Source organism: Kwoniella bestiolae, chromosome 4 (genome assembly GCF_000512585.2).
Source record: "Kwoniella bestiolae CBS 10118 chromosome 4, complete sequence".
Taxonomy (NCBI): domain Eukaryota; kingdom Fungi; phylum Basidiomycota; class Tremellomycetes; order Tremellales; family Cryptococcaceae; genus Kwoniella; species Kwoniella bestiolae.
The window spans coordinates 1,693,026-1,715,522 of NC_089244.1; the positions used below are offsets into that span (position 1 = coordinate 1,693,026).

At 47.2% G+C, this 22,497-nt stretch overlaps 8 protein-coding genes across 8 annotated transcripts; 4 read left to right on the forward strand and 4 right to left on the reverse strand.

Annotated features, from left to right (window-relative positions):
* Positions 1–769: 769 nt before the first annotated feature.
* Positions 770–5,206, forward strand: I302_106211 (uncharacterized protein; the record flags this gene model as incomplete). The annotated part of the gene is made up of 16 exons (XM_019191956.2): positions 770–806; positions 897–995; positions 1,061–1,077; positions 1,136–1,158; positions 1,217–1,530; positions 1,613–1,651; positions 1,710–1,722; positions 1,781–1,872; positions 1,926–2,146; positions 2,200–2,250; positions 2,302–2,331; positions 2,395–3,002; positions 3,069–3,193; positions 3,276–4,048; positions 4,213–4,662; positions 4,796–5,206. 16 exons carry the CDS (start codon positions 770–772, stop codon positions 5,204–5,206), a joined length of 3,303 nt encoding a protein of 1,100 aa, XP_019046586.2.
* A 327-nt stretch (positions 5,207–5,533) lies between these two features.
* I302_106212 (uncharacterized protein) lies at positions 5,534–7,996 on the forward strand (the record flags this gene model as incomplete). The annotated part of the gene is made up of 8 exons (XM_019191957.1): positions 5,534–5,758; positions 5,828–5,903; positions 5,966–6,308; positions 6,401–6,865; positions 6,963–7,214; positions 7,304–7,534; positions 7,621–7,769; positions 7,845–7,996. The coding sequence occupies 8 exons, from the start codon at positions 5,534–5,536 to the stop codon at positions 7,994–7,996; spliced, it is 1,893 nt and encodes a 630-aa protein (XP_019046587.1).
* Positions 7,997–8,337: 341 nt separating this feature from the next.
* I302_106213 (uncharacterized protein) lies at positions 8,338–10,349 on the reverse strand (the record flags this gene model as incomplete). Its single annotated transcript, XM_019191958.1, has 10 exons — positions 8,338–8,547; positions 8,615–8,740; positions 8,812–8,908; positions 9,010–9,108; positions 9,197–9,336; positions 9,391–9,463; positions 9,530–9,603; positions 9,705–9,754; positions 9,900–10,108; positions 10,249–10,349. The coding sequence occupies 10 exons, from the start codon at positions 10,347–10,349 to the stop codon at positions 8,338–8,340; spliced, it is 1,179 nt and encodes a 392-aa protein (XP_019046588.1).
* A 955-nt stretch (positions 10,350–11,304) lies between these two features.
* On the reverse strand, positions 11,305–13,422 carry I302_106214 (uncharacterized protein; the record flags this gene model as incomplete). The annotated part of the gene is made up of 8 exons (XM_019191959.1): positions 11,305–11,312; positions 11,380–11,549; positions 11,660–11,775; positions 11,920–12,280; positions 12,363–12,752; positions 12,859–12,994; positions 13,061–13,119; positions 13,190–13,422. 8 exons carry the CDS (start codon positions 13,420–13,422, stop codon positions 11,305–11,307), a joined length of 1,473 nt encoding a protein of 490 aa, XP_019046589.1.
* Positions 13,423–14,372: 950 nt separating this feature from the next.
* Positions 14,373–16,893, reverse strand: I302_106215 (uncharacterized protein; the record flags this gene model as incomplete). Its single annotated transcript, XM_019191960.1, has 4 exons — positions 14,373–14,417; positions 14,508–15,213; positions 15,292–16,772; positions 16,834–16,893. 4 exons carry the CDS (start codon positions 16,891–16,893, stop codon positions 14,373–14,375), a joined length of 2,292 nt encoding a protein of 763 aa, XP_019046590.1.
* A 361-nt stretch (positions 16,894–17,254) lies between these two features.
* Positions 17,255–17,828, forward strand: I302_106216 (uncharacterized protein; the record flags this gene model as incomplete). The annotated part of the gene is made up of 3 exons (XM_019191961.1): positions 17,255–17,397; positions 17,475–17,651; positions 17,711–17,828. The coding sequence occupies 3 exons, from the start codon at positions 17,255–17,257 to the stop codon at positions 17,826–17,828; spliced, it is 438 nt and encodes a 145-aa protein (XP_019046591.1).
* A 723-nt stretch (positions 17,829–18,551) lies between these two features.
* On the forward strand, positions 18,552–19,724 carry I302_106217 (uncharacterized protein; the record flags this gene model as incomplete). The annotated part of the gene is made up of 1 exon (XM_019191962.1): positions 18,552–19,724. The coding sequence occupies one exon, from the start codon at positions 18,552–18,554 to the stop codon at positions 19,722–19,724; it is 1,173 nt and encodes a 390-aa protein (XP_019046592.1).
* A 157-nt stretch (positions 19,725–19,881) lies between these two features.
* On the reverse strand, positions 19,882–22,325 carry I302_106218 (uncharacterized protein; the record flags this gene model as incomplete). Its single annotated transcript, XM_065870232.1, has 8 exons — positions 19,882–19,909; positions 19,993–20,094; positions 20,184–20,420; positions 20,500–20,566; positions 20,629–20,641; positions 20,711–20,741; positions 20,830–21,529; positions 21,683–22,325. 8 exons carry the CDS (start codon positions 22,323–22,325, stop codon positions 19,882–19,884), a joined length of 1,821 nt encoding a protein of 606 aa, XP_065726304.1.
* Between the last annotated feature and the right edge of the window lie 172 nt (positions 22,326–22,497).

Below are 22,497 nucleotides of genomic sequence, written 5' to 3' on the forward strand. Positions count from 1 at the left end.
CTTTGATTTCATTTGCCACCCATTTACACACAACGCACGGACCTTGACATTACTCGACTTTCATCAGACCTCGCTCTTCGTCTCTGGTTTTGCATGGTCATGATTCATGATACATCTTCCCTCATTCCCAACTCGATTCTGATTCCCATCACAGGACACCCTCTGCCATACGCATAGATATCGACAACTCATGCCTTTCAGACCCAATTCTGGACAACCCGAAAATGGAAATCAGCCGCGCGGGCTGCGGATCGATCTGCACTCTTCCTCTCTTCCCACGTCTCCTCTCTGTCCAGTATCTGTTCGATCGGCTCTTGCATGACTGAAGGTTGTACACTTGTCAACTCATGCGCCCAGCGAAAAACAGCGCACTCTACCATCCGCATGCATCTAAACAATGAACAGTTAAGAGTGAGTTATCATTGGTGCGTGATGACGCAATGTCACTCATGTAATCAGCTCTGGGCGCACGTGGTTATTTAACCTGTAGATAGATAGAGCACTCGTAAACAAATCAACATCCAACAGTCAATCACCGTCACCGTCACTCTCATCATCTTGACTCTTTTCTTTATGAAACCCTCTCTCTCCACCTCACCAAGGATGGAGATCAGCCGTGATACCCTCACTGTCAATTCACTTTCATCCTTGTTGGGTATTTGATATTACATCCGCCAGCTATTCCCCGCTGAAACGCTCGACCCGCCTTTTGTCAACTCGGACTCATTTCACATCAAACATTGTACAAAGCGCACGCAAGTAGCCCGAAATGCCAGACCTCCTCACTCCTCAAGCACTTGCTACGGGTATGCATTTATATTCTGCCTTCTTATCCTCCTCTCGTGTATCCCCCTACGTGGGGAAACATTGCTGATTATCGATAATGACCAATTCAGCTGGACCACTGGTCCTTGAAACCCTCTTCAAACACTTCATCGGACCCAGACCGGCGGCTGATAAGGGTAAAGCCAGAGAGGATTTGATGTATGATGAGGGTAAGCTATCTAGCTGCTCTCATATCACGGAAGTCCAGCTAATTCAATTCATCATGCACGTATAGCGTTCGTTCTCATGAAGGTGAGTTTATGTTCCTCGCTGCACACAGCAAGTTGAGCTCACAAGATGGACGACGTAGACTTTTCTGGAGATAGCTACCAAGTGAGCTTGCCGGATCACAGCATTACCGCAAGGACTGAGCTGACAAATAAATCTGTAGATATCCCGTAGCTGCCCTCCAGCGATTCGGCCAGGTTCGTACTCCATCTCCACCATGGGTTGGCGTACACAGAGTAACGATCCCGCGCTTCTCCTTGAATGACGCGGCGGACTATATGATCAAAGGCTTTGGAGGTGAAGAGATGGCGTATAAGATTGCCGGTGGGACGAAGTGGTGGCAGGTGCGTGCTGGACAGGGCGTAGAGGGTGAATGGATCGTAATGAAGAAGGATTGGAAGGAAGTCGTAGCGGAGGAGCGGAGGGAGCAGAAACAACGAGCGGAGCAGGGTGTGAATGAGGAGGAGGAAGGGGAATGTGAGTTTCGTCCCCCATGCAAATCTTGCACTTTGCGCATCGATGCAGCGAAGTTGATATTGACGGATGTATGGATGATCAGTTCGTCCGGAAATGGACAGGCTGAGATGTATGCTATACAGTGAGTGAAGACGAGCAAACCGATGGTCTCATTCAGCTGATGCAAGATCATTTGTAAGTACATGGAGGAGCGTGAGTTTTTCTTTTTCCATCGAGTACGTAGAGTAATCCTCTCAAATGGCCCGAACAGCTACTACTGGGGTTCAATCAATACCCATCGTTATACCATTTGGCGATATGCTCGTAAGATGCATGGAAGATGTTTTGCCGTGAATTATAGGAGTAAGTCTCACTTCACATTGCTGTATGAGACCCACGCTTACTGTGAATTTCAGAGACACCTCAATACCCATTCCCCTGTGCCATTCAGGACTGCTTGGCAGCCTACCTCTACCTCACAAATCCCCCTCCAGAAGCGAAACATCGTCCTGTAGATCCCAAGAGCATCATACTAGCAGGAGATAGCGCTGGTGGAGGTCTTTGTCTGGCATTGTTGCAGATTTTGAGAGATACAGAAGGGCTAGAGCTGCCTGCGGGTGCGGTTTTGATCAGTCCTGTGAGATCATTCGATTGCTCGAGCGGAATATACAAGCTTATCAATTTTGGTAGTGGTCCGATTTGACACACAGTTTCCCTAGCATTCTGCAGAATACCGCTACAGTAGGTGGACTTCTTGGTTGAATTGCGAGACGTGTCGCTGATATACGACAGGACATTGTGCCGCCTTATGGCTTCATTCATGTAAGCTCAGCTAGCCAGATTCCGTCGGGGAGCAGAGCGTATTGCTGATGATCATCTCCATAGAAACCTTCATCGCTTTGGCCACCGCCTCCACCAATGCTGACCGAAGAAGTACAGAGGCGGCTACGAAGTCGAGTCAAAGAAGTCGTATCCAAACTGCACCACCATCCCCACAAAGCCGAGGAAGCTCATCAGGTATTGACAGAAGCAGAGAAGAGACCTGTCGACGATATACCTACGATTGGGAAACAGACAAGTGTACCAGAAAATTTGAAGACGTCGGATCCATCAGGCGGATTAGAGAAGTCGAAAGAACAGAGTGAATCGGATCTGCATCCTCTAGCAGATAAATCAGAGAACAAGCACCCTGAACCTCAAACCGAACCCACTTCGAATCCTTCACGAGCCAATCCTGCTGGATTGTTCCCTACCTTGGTTGAGAAGCGAGAGAATGAAATGAGACCATGTACTTTAGCTCAATGCGATACACCTCTAAAGTTGACAGTCAAGAATGAAGAAATCCTGATTGACACGCAGATTCAGCTGTATGCTACGAATGCTCAATTATGCCATCCTTGGGTATCCCCTGTACTTGGTTATCTAGGAGGTCTACCACCTTTATTCATCATGTGTGGTGACAAAGAAGTGTTGAGGGATGAGATCATATTCTTGTGAGTTGGCTGTAATGACCTCTGAAGACTCGGATATCAGCTCATCTCGATTCAAATTTACTTCAGAGCTCATAAGGCTGCCAATCCAGATGCCTATCCCATTCGAGACGATGTCAAAGAGTTGTTGCCCTCTTTAAAAGGAATCGAAGAAAAACATAGTGCTACTAATGTGCATTTGCAGGTATACGATGGTGAGTGGTATTAGTTGAAACTTATGATGATCCCTTACCTCCATCCTCATTCCAACGACTTGTTGGCTGATTCTCCACTCAGGCGCATGTCACGATTTGCCTTTGTTATCGATGACTCGACCCTCTCGAGGAGCGTTCAGGGCGATCGCAAGTTTTGCGAGATACGTTACTCCTTCGGCACCCGGTTCCAGATACATCTCAAGATCTTACCCTGCTACTCCGAAAGATTCCAGCTCCGGTACCTCAGGTGGTTCGACGCACAAAGGCAATATCGATGCTCTATCGGGTATACAGACTCCACAAAAACCCTCCAAGCATTCTTCTGACGGGACATCGACCCCCGTCACATCAAGTCAGAAAATTATCGAGAATGTCTTAACGACTACACCTGCCATTATGTCACCCAAAGAGTCTCTGTCGTCCCCTTTCAGTAAACATCCTAAGAAATCACCAGTCCTAGACCTGAACTTGGGCGACGAACTGAGTCTAAGCAAGACTGAAACTCTTGCCCAACTTCCCCTAAGTAAGAGATACTCGAAAGACGCTTTAGACGTAATCAACTCTCAAACTCCAAATAGGAATGTATCGTTCGCATCGTCCTTCAATTCTTCGACAGCTTCTTTCGAGCGCAGATCGGAAAGGAGAGAGTCTATCTTACCTCCATCACCCAATCCAAACAATGGGAGTGGTAGTGGTAGTAGAACGGGAATTAATATTGACGGTGGTAAACGGGAGAACAGTCAGCCAAGTGGAGATGATTCTGGACCTAGATTCGAGGAGGGAAAGACGTTCTTGAACGATTGGAATGCCAAGGAGGGTGAGGCGGGATGGGCGGGGATATACAAGGGAGATGATGTAAGTGCTTCTGTGATTCTGGTAACGCTTGAGTTGGGTATCACCTTCAGGAGACAATCAACATAGAATCTGTTGACAACGAGGGGAACGATGCTCGGCAGAAACTAATTCTGCACAACGATGTTCCAAGCTGAACTGATCGCTAACGATGCATCCGTAACTAGCCATTCTTAAACCATATGATACGTGAGCGAGTATCCACCACCGGGATCATCCGACCTTTGGAATCTTCAGAGGAATTACAAGCTATGCAAATGCCCCTGGACGAAGTAGGATACATCAAAGAGGGACCAGCCATGCGGTACATCAATGGGCAGGCTCTATGGGATAAGAAGTATCATCGAGCCTCGAAGAACGTCAAGAAGCGGAGGGAGAAGAACTTGAAAATCGCGCATAAGGAGAGTGGTAAGATGAGTGCGGAGTTGTTCAAGAAAGCGCATGAAGATAAGTTGAAGGGGGAGGAAAGTATAAAGAATCTGGCTCATGCTCATCAAGATCAACAAGAGGATGAGGATGAAGAGGGTGATACGGTGCTAGGGACTGCGGAAAGTTGGAATTGGGCGTTGAATGGGGAATCTCCGCCGCCTAGCGCTATCATCTCGAGAAGAGATTTTGTGAGTGCCATATAACCATTTGACTTCTGATCTTTCTTCATTATGAAACCCTGCAGTCGTTTGACGTGTACTATCTTTCTCGATTCAACCTCATCAGGAATACTAAAGCTGATCATGTCCGCGTGATGTCCAGGCCGAAGCACGACAACTAGCATTGATGGCGGACCGACTCGATTCATCGCATAATACCTCATTGCACGGCCTGAGCATCTGGGTAGGCCTGGTAAGTTTCTTCTCGAGCTCGATGGAGAGAAACAAGGCTAGTGAAGTTATCAAAGTTGCCAGGGAAGCTAAGAAGATACAGCAGCAGTCTAACAGGGAGAGTACCCAGGGGGACATATGGACGGATCTGGATGATGAGCCCAATACGCCAGATAATCAAGATAGAGTTGAGAGGGAGGATAGTAGTGCGATCGGTAGACATGATGATATACTTCAGAAAATCAGATCGAAGGAGAAGAAGGGGAAGAAGAAGGGAGTGGTGGCTGGTTGGTTTGGATCTTGGAGGGCGAAGAGGGAGAAGCAGAAGGCTGGAAGTGAATGATATTAAACCTTGCTCGGTACGATAGATGGATGCTTTGTAAGATACTAGAAGGACCTTGTTGTTATGTATTTGACATGCGGAGGTATAGCATACTCATATCTACCAATGAATACTCGTGACCATGTTGTGTCTGTCGGATCTCGCTTACCCCGTGGGGATGACATCAATCCATCGTCAAAAGAACAATGGACTGCCAAAGAAATATACCATCGATTATCCATCTCTTGACTGATTCTCATCATTTTACTTGCCAATCCTAGCTGCTCTTGATCCAGGTAATACAGTAGGAGCTGGTGAGGAAAAAGCTATACTCAAGTCGAAGTCGAAATGTTCAAGAAACCTCTGGCGCACCAATCGAACGCTACGCCCTTACGGTCCTCGGCAAGGCGTCAGCTACTCAATGCGATATACGAGCAATATCCTTCTCTCCTTGGCCCGAATCGAGGTCAGGATGGGGATGAAGAAGGCATATCAGAAAAGGAACTGGGGAAGATGATCTTACCTGAGGGTGTGAGGATTGCTAATTTTGAGACCAGCGTAGGGACTGAGGGGGTGCGTCGAGTTTTTTGTTCAATGGCATGACAGAGGAGAAGTATGTGCTGAAATGTTTTTGGAGTGTAGACTTTCTGGTTGACAGCTGATGGTGATCCCCTCTGGATGGTATCTGGCCGCAACTCCAAAGAATATATACCTACCTGTGAGCTACCCTTTTTTATTCCAATGATCATTGTAAACCACTGAGCTAATATTGTACTTTAGTATACCTCTTATCCCTACCTTTACCTCATCCCCCTTTACCTACCATCCAGATACATAACCCCCTCCCACCGCCGATACTGACAGGCGCACCACTGTTCACACCTGCCGTCCGCAATCTATCGAAACCATGGTTACTACCCGATCTACAGGAGGGTCAGCTGGTATCATTCGTCTCGTCCCCCTCTAATGGGACCGAGGATGTCTCGTACATCGGCGTAGGGAGGGTAGCTGCCAAGGGAGGTATGAAGGGAGCTCTGGAAAGGAGGATAGATAACTTGCGGAACGATGGCGGGGAGAAGGAGGAGGGGAAGTTCGCGGATATACTGTGTATTACTGATGACCAGTGAGTGGAATGTAGTGACCTGTTTTTCTGCTCAGCAGACCCCTGACAGAGAAGAAGAATAGCTGACAAAGTCTGCTGTATTCCATTTGCAGTCTGTGGGAACTCGGTAGTAAACCTTCTTTGACCGCCTTCCAGCTTCCAATACCTACCTCACCGCTCTCCCCACCACCCGAACAAACTTCTGCGTCCACGTCTACATCTCCCCCTCCCATCGAAAATCTGAATATTACGGACGAATCACATCAATCTGACTCTGCTCCAACGATACCACAATCCTCATCAGAACCCCTATCTTCTTCCGAGATCTCAACGTTACTCTCCATATCTCTACTCCAGGCATTGACTTCCCTACAGAACACCTCATTCCCTATCCCAGCATCTTTACTATACTCTGCACATGTCTTACCTAATCGACCATCTTACATTCCCAGAGAGAGGCGAGAGGACGTAGTGATTGCTAAGAGCGATTGGAAGAAATTGACAAAGTGGATGAAAGAGGTTAGTAAAGAGGGGTTATTGAAGATCAAGGAGTCCAAGGGTGAGGTGATCGTGCAGAGGTGAGTTGTACCGTCGCCTTTCACTGATTTCCGTAACTCCAATACATCAGATAGGCATTGCGATGGTCTCGCTGGGGCTAAATTGACGTTCCTACAGCTATGATCCCAATCACCCATCGTTACAGAACCATACCGAGCACACTACGATAGCCCAGGAAGAACAGAAAGCAGCTAAGAAAGCTGCGCGAGAGGCTGCTTTGAGCGTCGACGGAGAAGGAAGTGGGACGAGCGCTCAGCCTATCAATTCGAGCAATGCAGGCAATAAGGGAAAGGGGAAGGAGTTGGAGATTGAGGAGTTGTGGAAGCCTTCTGGAGGTGCTATAGGGTTTTGGGAGGCTGCCGGAGTGGAGTGAGTGATCGTGACGCTTGAGCACCTCTCAACACCTGTTTTTCACAATGTTCAGCAAAGAGACTGACTCAATCTTGGGGATGATTTAGCAAATCTACTCTGCATCATCCGTCAAAACTCAAATCGGCCTTGGACTCTTACCTCACCAAACACTCCCTTATTCACCCGTCGGATCACCGATATGTCCTGTTAGATGACGAACTGGGAAGAGCAGTGGGTATCAAGAAGCCTGAACCTGGAGAAAAAATGGCAAGGGACGAGGTTATGAGGAAATTAAAAGCTGGAGTTAGTTGGAGTGTCAGTTTGGGAGGGGTAATCAAGTGAGTCCGGCCACCCCACTGCTGTTCATACTGCTACGTCGATGGTCGTCCAGTACGATGTACTGATACGAGTGGAGAACTTGCAGGAAAGGAAATCTCCAACCCATAACTATGACTGTCAAAACCCGCCAAGGACGCAAGACCGTCACTCACGTATACGGATTGGAAACGTTCAATATCGATCCAGATGGGTTCGCAGAGGAGATGAGAAAAGTATGTGCTGGGAGTGCGTCTGGTGAGTCGGTTCGATCCCAGACTATCCCCGTATCTTGAAAACGACCAGCTGCTGACTTGACACATGTAACTCTAGTCCAACCATTACAAGGCTCATCCCCCAAACTAAACCTCCAAGAAGTCCAAATTCAAGGATCGCAAGTCAAACTGATAACTGAAGCGTTGGTCAATAGGGGTATACCCAAGAGGTGGATTCGGGAAAGCGATGATTCGAAGAAGAAGAAATAAGGTGACTGGTTGCCTGATGATGGGACATATATGTAACATGGCATAACTTATTTGGGGTGATGGCTTTGCTTGCATGCACTCGTTTTAAGCATGCATCTTTTGGGGTGGTGCTTCTAGGGACGTTCGCAGGTGCGCGATTTGTGCTTTGCATGACCGCTATGCGCCATGGGGAAGATCAAAAATAGCACCGTCAATCCCCAATGATATATTCCTCAATCAACCCTTATACACTGGGTCTTCCATGGCGGTAAGATGGGCTGTTACCAAAAGGAATATATATACAGTACTAAACGATACAGAATCCGTAATTCTACATGATCTCATCCAACGAAGAATCTTTCCTAGCCCTGTTTCACATTGTTGTTAAAGCCCTCTTCTACACCAATGGTAGATCCCCCGCCCGCTGCAAGACCATCTTTGATCGACGGACTATCCTGCTCATGCAAGAAAATCATCGAGCCCGATCCTGATCCTGATGCTAAGCCCGACTCTTCATCGTCTATAGGTGATTCCACCCTAGTACCCAAATGAGGAACTATCAACCCATCTTCCTAACGACGTCGAACAAAATTCAGTATCATTTCTTCGGTATCTGATAAGCAACGGATGAGAACTTACTAGTATGACTGTTGGTTGGGTTGGGTTATCATCAATGTCATTTTCGATATCCTTATCCTTATTTCCCGATTTCGATTTTGGTTTTGATTTTGATGCCTTGGGCTTTTTGGCATGGAAGGTGTTTTCCTGGAAGGTGCAATTAATTGACTGTACAACACAAAGGTCGAGACAAAGTTTCAATGGAAGAGATGACATACCTTGACTTTAGAAGGACCGTTCAGCTCGTTCCTTAGTTTGTTACGGGAGTTGAGGACTGTTAATAATCCTACGACATGGACTTTGGGGTGGAATAGTCTGAAGTGGATACGAAGTCAGCACTAACGGTTGATTTCCATAGCAAAAGTTCCGCTCGGTTCTCTATAGCATCATCTTTTGACAGCTCATGATGTACTCACTCGAAAAACACATTCAAGCCCGCACCAGGTTTTACCCCGTAGGAAACCATAAAAGCTATAGCGACGATCAAAGAAGGCAGCTGCGTTTCCACCGAGATACTGTCGGATTCGGATTCGTTCACGGTCAGTGCAACTCTGTTTTCGTAATTTCGTGAAAAGAGTAGAAGCGATGGATTGGATCACCCACGTAATCAACTTGTTAATCATCAGATCCGTATCTGACCATCCAGTCCTCGATCTAATCAACTTATGAAATATGATTGAGGTGATCAAGAGATCGACGATGAGAGTACCTCCTATCCAAGTGTAGAAGACTGGTTTGGTGCTCTGCAAGAAACACAATCAATAATCGATTGTCTCGCAATGAGAGGGGATACTCACTGAAAGGTCATACGCATCCGGTTGGGTGTAAAGCATCACTGTGGAACCTATCGCTCCTCCTGTACTTGCCAGTCTAATGTTCAATAAGTGGAATCAGCATTAGGTAGACAGACGGTATTCGAGGGGGTGTGGATCTTACAGGAAAGGTAGTACCGCTATGGGAACCCATTTGGACCTGTTATGCAGTTGATATGCTCTTTCGAGGTAGAATATCTAAATGTATCGTCAAACATCAGCTTTGGATTACTTCAGTATTTGATGGGCAAATTGAACTTGAGATAAGTCATTGTTTGAAATGAGGAGGTCAAACTCACATGTACAAGAGTCACAGTCGCACAATCCAGTATAGGAAACCATCTGATATCTATCCATGACCGACGACAGAATTAGCATGGTCATTTCCATTATCCAGTGGAACCCAAGGTTCTTACTGTTCTGTTGATCCTCTATTCCCAATGATATGGGATGAATGAACAGAACAGAACAGAACAGAACAGAACCAAGCTCACAATCAAGCTGAATGAGCCTATACCAATTCCCAAACCCACTCGCAAACGCGTGAAACAAGAAACAGTCGTTGAATATGGTCGTTATCACCGATAGCAACACCGCGGAGAAAAGGATGATCTTGTTGAAAAGCCGGTCGGAAGGACACCAGATGATATTCCATATGAGTTGCTGGATGATGCAGCCTAATAGCATAGAGTCAAAGGCGAAGCTGTTATGAGTTGCACCAGGAAAGGTGAGAGAATGCATGATAATGGAGAGAGAGTGTGGTGAGTCGATGAGTTGGGGGGTAGATCGTTTGGGAGATCAGCATATACCGTACTTGACCTTTCGCTGAAAGAGCCAACTCACCCTAAGACCACTGGACCAAGGTACAATCCAATATGTTTCTGAATTCCCCCCTTGGTGAGATCATTCAACTGCTGAGGGGTGAATCCTATTCTACTAGGCATTCTGACGGTGGATAGATCCTGGTTGAAGGGCCCGAGGCTCCAAAAGGTACAGATGAGCGTCTATGATCACTTTTCAATCTTGCCCAGGATTCTATTTTGTTGGTCCACTTGAGATTTCCGGTAGCGAGACGGCGAAACGATTATTCAAGAAAAACAAAGCATCTATACAATGAGTATGAGTATAACTAATTTCCGTTCGAGTGGACTGGGTTTACATCCATGAGAGAAAGAAAGTGTTTTGACTAATATACAGTACCAGTAGTCCCACGTCATCAGCTTCTCTAAATGCATGGACCACGTCCTCCAGGAAGTGACTCACTCGTGTCCACCAGGACGAGAGTTGTACAAACATCCATTCCATTTTCGGCGAAATTCATTTCATTCCAATTTCAATTTCAGTTAGTTCCCTGAACATCAATCCGGTGGAACTAACACACACATAAACAAACAATCGGTTCCTGATCGGCGCCACGTCCAAGGTTACCCTACTCTCGGCACGTCTGTGCGCTCAAGTAACTTAAGAAAGTATAAAATAAGATACTGTACTGTAGATACATATATTGAGGGTGAGACGTAGACTTGATCTTGTCTGGCCTGCGTATATGTCCATGAAATAGTTTGATCGTTATTTGTCTGGCTCAAAGATCCCTGTGTTATGATACGAATGATATACAGTCTGGATGTCATTTGCTGGACTGAACGGTATGATCCGAGCACAGTGTTCAAAAACCACCAATGCTTCACGGACATAGCAGTAGCATTACATGAATACAACAAAGCATCACACGGTTGTCATTCTCCTTGTGCTTTTTACAATTTCCATCGGCCCTGACGCTGTCATCTTGGAGTTGCCCGTCACTTCTTGTTGCAAGTTTCACTATAAGATACTATATTATACTTCGATTGATATGATATTCTGTTTTCCTGATCACGTCTACCTTCGAATTAGATTCCATTATATGACTACAGTCACAACATGTAATTAGCCCAGTCTCTCTTGTCCTCCCATAGAGACGAAAGCGAGACTCACCAATCCTATCCCCTTGTTTGGTCTCCACAAACTCCACTCCCAATTGTCCCTTCGCCTCCAACTCGTTCAATTCAGACATGATAATTTCCCTCGCTGTCCTACCTGATGGATGAGGGACGAGGGCGTCCTTGATGTGTATTACAAATATCTTGAGGCCTTTCAGAGGGCGTCTAGGCAATTCACATATCTATCAACCCTACCCCTTTTGACCAGAAAGATATCGCTTCTTCCCTAGCCCTAACCAAACCATTTCAAGGTTGTTTCAGATGAATGAACTCACTCATCCGTTTTCGACACAAACGAAGCCAAAGTCTTCAGCTCATGATACAGTCCGGGCGGGCTCAGATGCCCAAACATCAGATGAGCAGGTCTCGACGAGTCGTAAGAGCATTCAATCTGCGTTGGGTGCGAGAATATATTTAGCTTCATCCCACTATCACCAGAATCTGGTCTACAGAGCAGGTTGAACAAGCCAAAAATACACATGAACGAGGAGATAGGATAACGCCATGTATGAATTGATATGATCGACGAACTTACAAATATTCCACACAGCCTCCCATCCTTATACGTCCCACTAGCCTCCTTCCAAATCACATCGTTCAGCTCCTTCGCCTCCCGTCCTCTCTCGACATCTACGTTCTGCTCCCCCGGACTGCGATAAGACGATTCCAAATCACCGAAAAACAGAAACTCCCTTCCTTTTCCCTTGGTTTTAGTGGACGAAGTGGAAGATGGTGTAGAAGGCGTTGACTGCGTGATAGCGGATGGGTCGTGCCGTATGAACATTGCTGAGGATTGGTATGTGTGTTTGGAGGTGCATCCGTGAGCCACAGGGTAGGTGAGTAATGAGATGGGCAGAGTGGGGTGGAGGGGTCGATGGACTCGTTCGGTGCTTAGTCTGTGACCATCACGGTGTCGTTAGCACCTTCTTCACATACGAGTGAAGCTGGACATCAAGGCAGCAGAACGAGTACACTCACGGACTAAACAACAAACAAGAATTATCATAATTCTCCTCCGTCACGTCCACAGCGCCATTCGGACCCTTGACCGATTGCTCCTCAACCTTCCGTTTCTTCCTTCCCATGCCGTTGCCATTAGACTGCGGTGTCGATGTATCCCCCTCTCTATCCGGTACCCAACTTCCCAGCTCGGGCCACAGTCCACCCTGATACGCCTGACTCAGCTTGACCAGCATCCTACGCGTACCATACACGTGTGGTCTGGGGTGGGTGACCTTCGCCTCTTTGGAAGGGGATATGGCGTTGGTTGGTGGTTGGGTGTGTTGGTGCGATTTGGGGGGGACAGAACCGGATAGCATTATTAGAGAACCGACGTGGTCTAGATGGGCGTGGGTTATTAGGTAGCATCTGTTAGAACGTGGTGTCAGTCAAGTCTTGTTCTGGTGGGTATAAGGAGTTACGTTGGGGTTTCACTGACCTGGAGAATGATGTGTGAGATGAGGGGTCGACTCACGCAAGGAACGAAAACACATGAGCAGCCTGCAACAACGGTGTGGTATACCCTGGTGGGAAACGCAAACCTGGGAAGAGGGTAGATGCCTTGGTTGTGGGGTTGGAAAGTATCGAAGCCAGTGCGCCTAGTCCTGAGCCTGTTCGGAAGAAAGGTATCAACATCAGAAGTAACATTCTAGATTAGTTGAGATGAATGTACGCACCACCTTCCAAAGCTAATACACCATCTTCCCACGAGCTGCTCGCGGCTTTTACAAGATATCTACATTCGACGTCATAAGTCAACCTGTACTCTCCAGCCCATCATGGAATATGGAGAAGGGACAACCCACCCAGAACAATCCGTCTCGAGCGGTCCACCCCCACTGCCCAGAACGATAATCTCAAAAGTCGGCTGAAACTCCACCACCTCCCCATTTACGATCGTTGAGGTGTGATTATCCTCCTTTAGCGCGTTCTTCTTCTTGCGTATCGATGGAGGTGGTCGTGCGCCTGGACTCTTGGTAGCTGTGCGCGTCGATCTTGTCGATCGTCTCCGCGAGGATGTTGTCTCTTCACTTGACATTATGTGTGTGTGATATGGTATTATAGGAATGTATACGATTCGAAAGGAATGTGAAGTATGACTCGGGGAATATGCGATGTTATATTATGTACAAGGGATATATGGATATGTATATGTACGAGGAATGTTTAGGTGATGATGATCTCTGATCTCGTAATAGGTGTGATTGTGATGAAGAGTACGAGTAAACAATAATGATGTTGATGTTGATGTTGATGTTGATGTTGATATTGATGTGATCAGATTGTGTGTGTTGGTGAGTAACCCCTTCCTCCTAATGACTTAATATGCTTGTTTCCTTGTACAGTACAATCCGGGAAGAGTACGTACTCTATAGTTGTAACATGATCATGCAATTGGCTACAATACCGTCCAGATCCATAATCCAATTCCCAGATGGTGCCATCAATACCAAGACCAACTTGGATCCACGCCTCTTATCTATTTGTGGAATAATGTAATGTGGACTGCGGCGTCATATCCTCTGCACACGATTCGGGGGATGAGCTGCTGGGCAGAGCAGGATAGGGTGGGGTGGGGTTAGCAAAAGGTTTGTTAAGGGTAAACTCGTCTCCAAATTAAATAAGGTTCACAAGAATCTTTTCTTCTCATCTTTGATGACGCCAAGGCTTTTCCCACTAGAGTATCCCATCGCATCGCATCGCATCACCGGCTAATTTCATTGTTCACTTCGCTGGAATGGAATGGGGAACCATATGCAAATAACTCAGATTATACGGTAAGGAAAATGGATGTCGCAATCGATCAAACAATGATGCATGATTTGGATATATCCCATCCAATCGTTCCTACTGACTCTTACTCGCATTTCTATAATCTTAGTGACTCGGTCCTTATTCCTTTCTCCTTCTCGGATGCTATCCCCATCCAATGTGTAATGTGATATATCGGCTAATTTCCTAATCCCCTATCTGTCCGTGCCACCCCATTTACACAAGTAACAAGGAACTCAAGGTAGCCTCAGTAGCGACGACCTAAACCGGAATCCAAGATGATCAGCAAAACGTCTCTCACGGCATCCCAAACAAGTAGTTTTCCATTACACAAGAAGAAGTATGACCCACCTCAAGAGCCTGTTGAACTTCCAATTTCCTCCTAGCCTCTCTCAACCAATCTCCCGCCAACTTCGCAGGCCACCCTTTCAACGTATTAATCTCTCTGGCAGCTCCGTCCAGATCTTTCTCAGATAAACACCATTCCGCCCGTGCCAACACGGCACCTACATTCTGCCCATCGACCTTCCCAGCTGAAGGTCGGAAAAGCAATTTGGATAATCCCATGGAGGCCAGGTGAGACATCACACCGGCCTCCTCAGGGGCAGGGACGAGAGAGGAAGAGTGTACTTTAGGTGCGATGGATTGGGTGAACCATGACGAGAGGGACGCAAAGGACTTGACTCCAGTGGTGGGTATACCGGATTTCTCCAGTTGTCCCAAAGTGGTCAAGATCACTTTCTCACCCTTTTCTACATCAGCTTCGGCGGGCGAAGAGAGGGATTTAAGAGCACGTAATTCTTCGTCGAAAGAGACATCTCCTAAGTCAACTTTGTTCTGAACGGCTCGGAGGGCAGACCAGATCTTGTGTAATCTGACATTATCATCTAATTGAGCCGAGTTGTCCAAGGTGACTCGTTCAAGCTGTTTCAACGATGTGGTGAGAGTATCCAATTTGGCTAATCTACCGCCTCGCTCAGTCTCGACTTGGGTCTTGATGGATCGTAACCATCTTCGTTGGAGCTCGATACCTTGAGAGACCACTTCGTCTCGGAGTCTAAGCGGGGTTGTCAATAATATCAGTTACCATTTCTCATCTTAACTCAAAAAGGACAAGTAACACGCAACCACTCACCTCTGTTCGATACCCTGTCTCTGCGATTCCAATTCCCCTTCCAACTCCCCTCTCCACTTCTCAACCAGACTATCCCTCTCCTTGTTCCAAGACTCCTTCAAACCCTGTGCAGACTTGGTCCAATCCGCTTCCTTCCCTTTCAAAAGCGCTTCAAACTCCTTCGTCTTCTCACTGACGGTTTGCTCCAACTTCTGCTTCTCAGCCAGTTTCACATCGTGCAACCTCTTGTTCAACGCCGTCAAGTCATCCTGAGCCTTCGACAAAATACTGGTAGCCTCATTTGAAGGTGGGGAAGATCCAGGTCCAGTGCCCGAAGCGGTCGAGAGTGAAGTAGTGAGTGAATCGATGGTCGAAGCCAATTGTTCGATTATGGGTTCCTCAGAGGCGAATTCCTTAACTTTGGGTCCTAGTAATGGTAAAGTCTCTTTGATCTTCTCTTCCTCCGTCAATACCGGTTTGACAGCTGGAGGAGGGATGTAGTACCCGGGAGGAGGTTCGAAACCCAATGGTAATTCCGGTCCATTGTATACTTTCTTACCCTCGTACGAAGGTTTCTGAGGAACAACACCAGTAGGGTTTAATTCTCTTGATCGTTGTTGGTAAGGTGACACGGCCTTTTCATACTCGGTAGCATGGGGTTTGATAGCTTCCTTGGCATCGTGAGCAGCACTTTCAACCTTCTGTTCCCCCTTCTTCAAAGTATCTTCAGCTTGGTGTACAGCCTTGGTGGCCTTTGATTCGGCGGATCCCAGAGCTTTCTCAGCCTCCCTAACAATACCTTCTACACCTTCTGAGAAATTGAACGGGACGTCCTTCGTGACCTGATCGACCTTTTCCCTAGCATCATGAGCGAGATGTTTTAATCTATCTTCAGCGTTATGTCCCGCAGCGATAGCTTTGTCCTTCAGATCCTGAGCTTTATGTTGGATCTTCTGACTGGTAGTCTCCTTTCCGACCACAGCATCCTTAGCTTCTACAGTCTTGGCTTTAGCCTTTTCACCAGCAGAGATCACTTCCTTCTTAGCTTCAGTGGCCTTTCGTTCTATCTTTTGAGTGGTGGTCTCCTCGAGTTTCCCAGTAGCGGTATTGTACGATTCGACGGCCTTCTTGCTTATAGATCCCAAACCAAGGGACTGCCATCCATTATCATCCGCGAAATCCGCTATGGCCTCACCACCCGGGAAGGTAGATACGAAGAAGTCCCTGTACCCCTCTGAACGGGTTGAGACGTATCCCGACAGACCGTAGAATGTTACCGCTCCGAGGGAGGTGTAGATGATGAATCTTCGGAAGAAATTTCTGGGTTTTCTGGGAGGGGGTGTGAGGGGTGGGGGTTTGGCAGAAGCCAGTGTCGAGGATCCGGGCGTGGGCGTGGTAGGTGGGACGGTGACTGGTCGGATTGGGACGGTGTTGAGTGATGGAGGGGGGTTGGGAGGGAGACCTGATCCCGGAGGAGGTGGGGGTGGGGGTGTAGCGTAGCACTGCGAGCAATGAGGCGTGAGTATGACATCAGGGCTGGAAAGGAGGTAGAACCGGACTTACTCGTTTCTGGGGGAAAGAGCGTACGGCTCTTGAGCGAGCTACACGGAGTTGACCATACATGTCTTTAGCGTTGGTATGCTGACAATGTATTGGGATCTTTTTGGTTTGCTATTGCAGGTATATGAATACACTATCATTGACGTCTTTGACGCTATCGACCTACCGGAGCTCATCGGCTACACTCACCTTCTCACACGAGGGACGGAGTTATACAGAATCACCGGTTCACCATACACAAAGCCCTAGCTTGTGGCATTTCACTCTTGCCCACCGTGGGAAAACTGCAGGCCTTATAATGGAATTTCAGTATCATCGCAAAAACAAAGCCAAAGAGAGAGGATCAAGTCAACTAACTGAACATTAAATCTTTCCTCTGACCCTATCATTCCAAGCTTATCTCCAGAACATAACATACACCACAATGTCAACCTCAGACGACATCATAACCACCTCAAACGGTCTAGGCTACACCTCTTCCTCCGCAGCTCATCCGGAGAGTCTGGTCAAACCACCTCAAGCACCTTCAGCAGGGGAAGATACGATAGAGATCAAGATTGAGTTTGGGTGAGTCGAGTCACCTTGCATTCCTCATCAACAGAGAGGGAAAGAATGGAGCTGATATCGATGATAATCGCTCACAGCGGAGGACTACACCTTCTCTTCTCTTCACAACCATCTCACAAGATACATATACCGCGAAACATACCGAATGACGATAACACCGCGACGCAGCCTGTGAATATGAGGTATCTGGTGAAATGGATGAAATCGAATCTATTGAGTGAGAGGGAAGAGATGTTCGGGGATGGGGATGGAGTGTGAGTGTTCGTCACTTTAACCAATCATACTGAGCTGATAAGTTTCTGCATATCAACAGTCGTCCAGGTATATTGGTCCTGATCAACGACGCAGATTGGGAGTTGGAAGGTGAATTAGAGTATGAATTGAGGGATAGGGATGAGATCGTCTTCATCTCTACATTACACGGTGGCTAGTTGTGAGTAATATTTCCCTGGTAAATCACCGTCCCGAGGAACTGACCAATATATTGCACAAATACCTGCAGATCCCTTACACCATCAAGGCTTTTATTCAATCCATACATATACCCCTGCATCATATACCCCTCCAACCGTGCATGTAGTAATAATACACATCTCGTTGACGGGCATCGGATCCTAGTCGATGATCCAAGTCAGTAGGAATAATCACATCACCTGACGTGTTGTCATTGGGCACGCACAAAGGATAACCCATCAAATAACTCACCTCTAACCGTTATTGCCACTCACCCAATCGTTTTGTTTGCAAATCGATCCTGAAAGGATTGACCCACTGACTCGAAAATGTGTTACCTCTCAATGCTCTGCTGTGCACACAGCCTAGAGTCATATGCATTGGGGAGCGGGCTTACTGTTTAAATGCCTATAACCATCTATAATCGCTAATCCCTCTCATGAGTGACATACCACCACTACACCCTGACCAGACAAACCACCCCACAACTTCGCATTGACCAATACTTATCACACCCCTTGTCATGTCCTTCTGGTCTTCCAACACCCCTGGCGTCCCATCTAATTTCCGCCCAAATAGTAAATATTCTTCTTCTCTCCAGGTCGTTCCATCGAGTTTCACTGACGATACGATGTTTTTCTGTTCTATAACATTGTGATAATCATGAATTAGGATCGACAGATTATGCCCACTCACCACACATGGGTACTACCTACCGACAGCCAGCTTCCGGACCAGGAGGGAGAACTCAAGTGTACTTCTCGTATCCGGATGCCAACGAACACATTTTCCATCCGTCTCAGTACAACAATACCAGTGGCGGTGGGAGGAACACGGGTATGAACGATACCAGACACGATGGATGGGGCTGGTCTGGAACTACCAGTCCGAGGATGAATAGTTGGACGACAAGTACTCCGGGAAGAACGGATGATCCACCCCCTCTTCCTCCTAGGCCTTGGCAGCCAAGGTCAACTTGGACCGGAACATTTGATCATCATCACCAACATCTTGACTCTATCGACGTTCCTACTCATCACCAAAGGCAACCTCCTCCTTGGAATGCCAGTCGTAGTCCAACAGGTTCAGCTCCCACACAACAGCCACCAATCTACCGCCCGTACCGATCAACTTATGGTAGGAACAGTACTAACAGCCCTCCTCCCGATTACATCGAAGAACCGAAGATATCCTACACTCCGATGCCAACATGGAGTGCCGGTACCGATACCAACCACCTCACATCGTCCGACTCCATACTTCCCGAGCGTCTTCGAGGCCTACGAACGGCACACGGTCAAATCCCAAAGGGGTTCATGCTAACTCATAGTGGATATAATGGCTGGTTCCACAAACTGTTCTACACCCGCGCACCGGCTGTAAATATCGAAGTCAAGCTGAACCCTCAATACTATCAATCACAATCGCAATCCCAGCGATCCACCAAGACGGAAGAGACAGAACGAAGGAAAAGGAGACACGATGGGATAGAGGCCTCCATCCTCGAGAGCAAATTCGCCGAGTCCTTCAGGTTGGCCGTATCTAGGAAACATACCTCTGCGGACCAAGAGAGCCAATCGCGTAAAGAGAGTTTGACGGAGATGAACCAAGCGTTGGGAGAAGCTTCGAAGCAAGTGCTTGCTAGAAGGGGCAAAGAGTATGTCTGGGTGCATTATAGTGATAAGAAGGAATGGACGAGAGACAGAGAGAGTTTGGGTTCTATTGGACAACTGAGTCTGGAAGATGAATCTTGGGCTGCTCAGAGGGTGCGTGAGGAATTGGGTCATGAGCCAATTTCGGGGAAGAATTATCTGAGTTTGGCAGCGAATAATATGCGGCGAACGTTGAAGGGTGTCAGGTCTAGGCCTAAATGAATAAGGCGATGCGATGCTATCGTGTGATATGTGGGTTGTGGTCATCCCGATACATGACAACAAATGAACCGACTTCTTATACACTTCAATCTTCATGTATGTTTGAACCCGATTTACTCAGATGCCGATTCCCGATTGCCCATTTGCAATGTATACTCTATAACGGTGGGTTGTACGACCTCACTCTACGTCCAAACAAGCATGCCAATCAGCTGCTACCCTTCCTCTCGATGATGAATCGCTCGTTAAGAAGAGTGATATAACTCACTTCGAGAAGTAAAACGGTTTCTGATGCTTCAGCGCCAGCGCCAGTACCTCTCCAGTCCGAAGGTTTATAGATCTATATTCTAGTATTTCGAGCTTGTTCCATCTGAGCAACAATGCAGAATTCAGCATGACATCTCGGTCCAACATGATACGTGCAACAGTGCTGACAAGTCTGAGAGTGGCATCACTCACCTCCCTCTGCCCGTAGATTTCAAGATCAACTCCATCTCAAATTCATATTTCGGGTTCTCATTACCCGGTTCAAGTAGATCAGAGACGACGACCCTGGCGAATCTTTTACCGTCCTTCGTCGTTGTCTGTGTGGTGGTAGTGGGTTCATCCGAGTCTGATCGGATGAGGCGCCAACGTCCAAAATGAAGGCCTTTGCCTCTTATGGAGGGACGGAGCGAGGGGACGATCTCTGATGGGCTATGAGGTATCTGGACTTTAGCAAGCGGTCAAATACGAAAAAAAACTGGTAGATCTTCGTTAATAGCTGTATACTCACTGATCAGTCGTAAGGAAGGATATCACGTTGCCGTCTGGGTAGAACCGCAGGAACCGATGATATGTTACTGTAAAATGGATAAATGAGCGTCAAGTGGAAAGCGAGACATGAGATATGAGTAACACTCACTCATATGTGTGATCTTGATTCAAGGACACCGCGTATGTCAGCTACACAGGTCTTTTGCGTTATTTGTCCGCGATCAACTCACTGTGACCCACTCGTCACCTGCACCAGGACGACTATATGACAACACACTTTATCAGCCGGTATCCAAAATCACTTAGCATCATGATGATAGACTATATCCGTCGCAACAACCAAACTCACATATAATGACAAACAGCAATATAACACCCATCCATCCTAACCCTCTCCTCCTCAACTACCGTCGTCCTCCACTCATTCCTATGTCTCTTCACCAGATCTCTCACCCCGATCTGCGGTACCATTTTTTCTCCTCTCTGTGCGTCCCCCTCATCATCGTCTTCACGGAAATCACCATTCTCTACAGTCTCTTCAGGTCGAGGAGGAGGAGGCAACATAGCAGGCGGTCTGTATATCCTCTCAGCAATGTTCCTCCATGTAAGTGATACGTGAGTGAGCCAACGCGATTTCCAACATGCCGATCCGAACCTTTCTATGGAAGTTACATCTAGGTTCATTAGGATAGGTTCGAATAGTTCGCTGGGGAGTTTGGTTATAGGACAAGGGAGTTCTTCTTCTTCTGGCTGGAAAGATAGTTCTGAGGGTGGTACGGGGAGGTCGTTGAATAGCTTAGTCAAGGGTGATAAGGATGTGGTCTGGGTAGTGGGAGTGGGGAGTGAAGGCGGAGGATGGGATTTTTCATAATCTGGGGCAGTCTGGATATGCCTCGCGAAGGAGTATGGTTCGATCGTCGGTGGAGCAGGTGAGATAATATCGGTCGAAGAGGGTGTTGGAGGTATGTCTGCGTCAGAGGATGGATGTTGAACGGAAGAAGAGAGGGATTTGGATTTGAGTGATCGGGCGTATGTCCTGTCGACGTCGTCTATATGGGATATCGAATCATCAGTGATGGCCTTGTCATTGAGACCCAGAGCCTTTCACATCTGAAAGAGAGTCAGACCGCTGGACCACCTCCCATGTATCTTACATCACGACTCATTCTTCCCTATCTTATAAGCAGGATCAGACCACTCACCATCCAACTTGAACGCCCTCCGATACAAAATCAAAGCTTCATTCAACTTCCCACTCTGTTCACTCTCAATAGCCCGTTGATATATCTGAATAGCACTTTCCGTCCCCTCGGGCGCTATCGATCCGTTGAACCTTGCTGGGCGATTGATTGAAGAAGGGGCTTTGAAAGGTGTGAAAGTCGTTGAAAGTAGATGCGAATCTAGTTTATCTAGATCTACTGTTTCTCCAGGAATGAATTTGAGGGGTTTCTTAGGTGATGTGGGGGATGGTAGTTTTATTCTGGTCTTTTCAGGTGATTTCTGGTTCATAGTATGGGTAGGATTCTCTTTTTCTAGAGTAGGCTCAGATGGTAGGTCTGGTTGACTGTTGTCTTTACCTTTACCCTTCCATCTGACTGGACCTACTTCGACTTCTCTCTCCCTGTCTTTACTTTTAACCTTCGATTCCTCAGGTTTATCCCCCTTTTTAGCTTTCACCTCTTCCCTCCACTGATTCCTGAACTTCTCCAACTCGTCATTCTCTGCCGTACCTGGTGGACCAGAGGTGGAAGAGGGGTTGATCGACAGATCGTTCATCTCCGGGAGCAGATCTGGCGAGCTCGGCGTAGGTGGGTACGAAGGGGTTGCTGGAGTCGGGGTGTCCATGATGCTGTGCCTCGTAATGTTTCTGTGACCTGATTGTGCCAGTGAACAAGATGTAGAAAGGAATCGGGTCCTTCTCGAAGCTTGCAGTGCCGAATTCGAATCCACCTCCACTTGGCTGGCGCTCATCGATGATGACTAAAGAGAACACCATAGACGGACTACACCGATATTG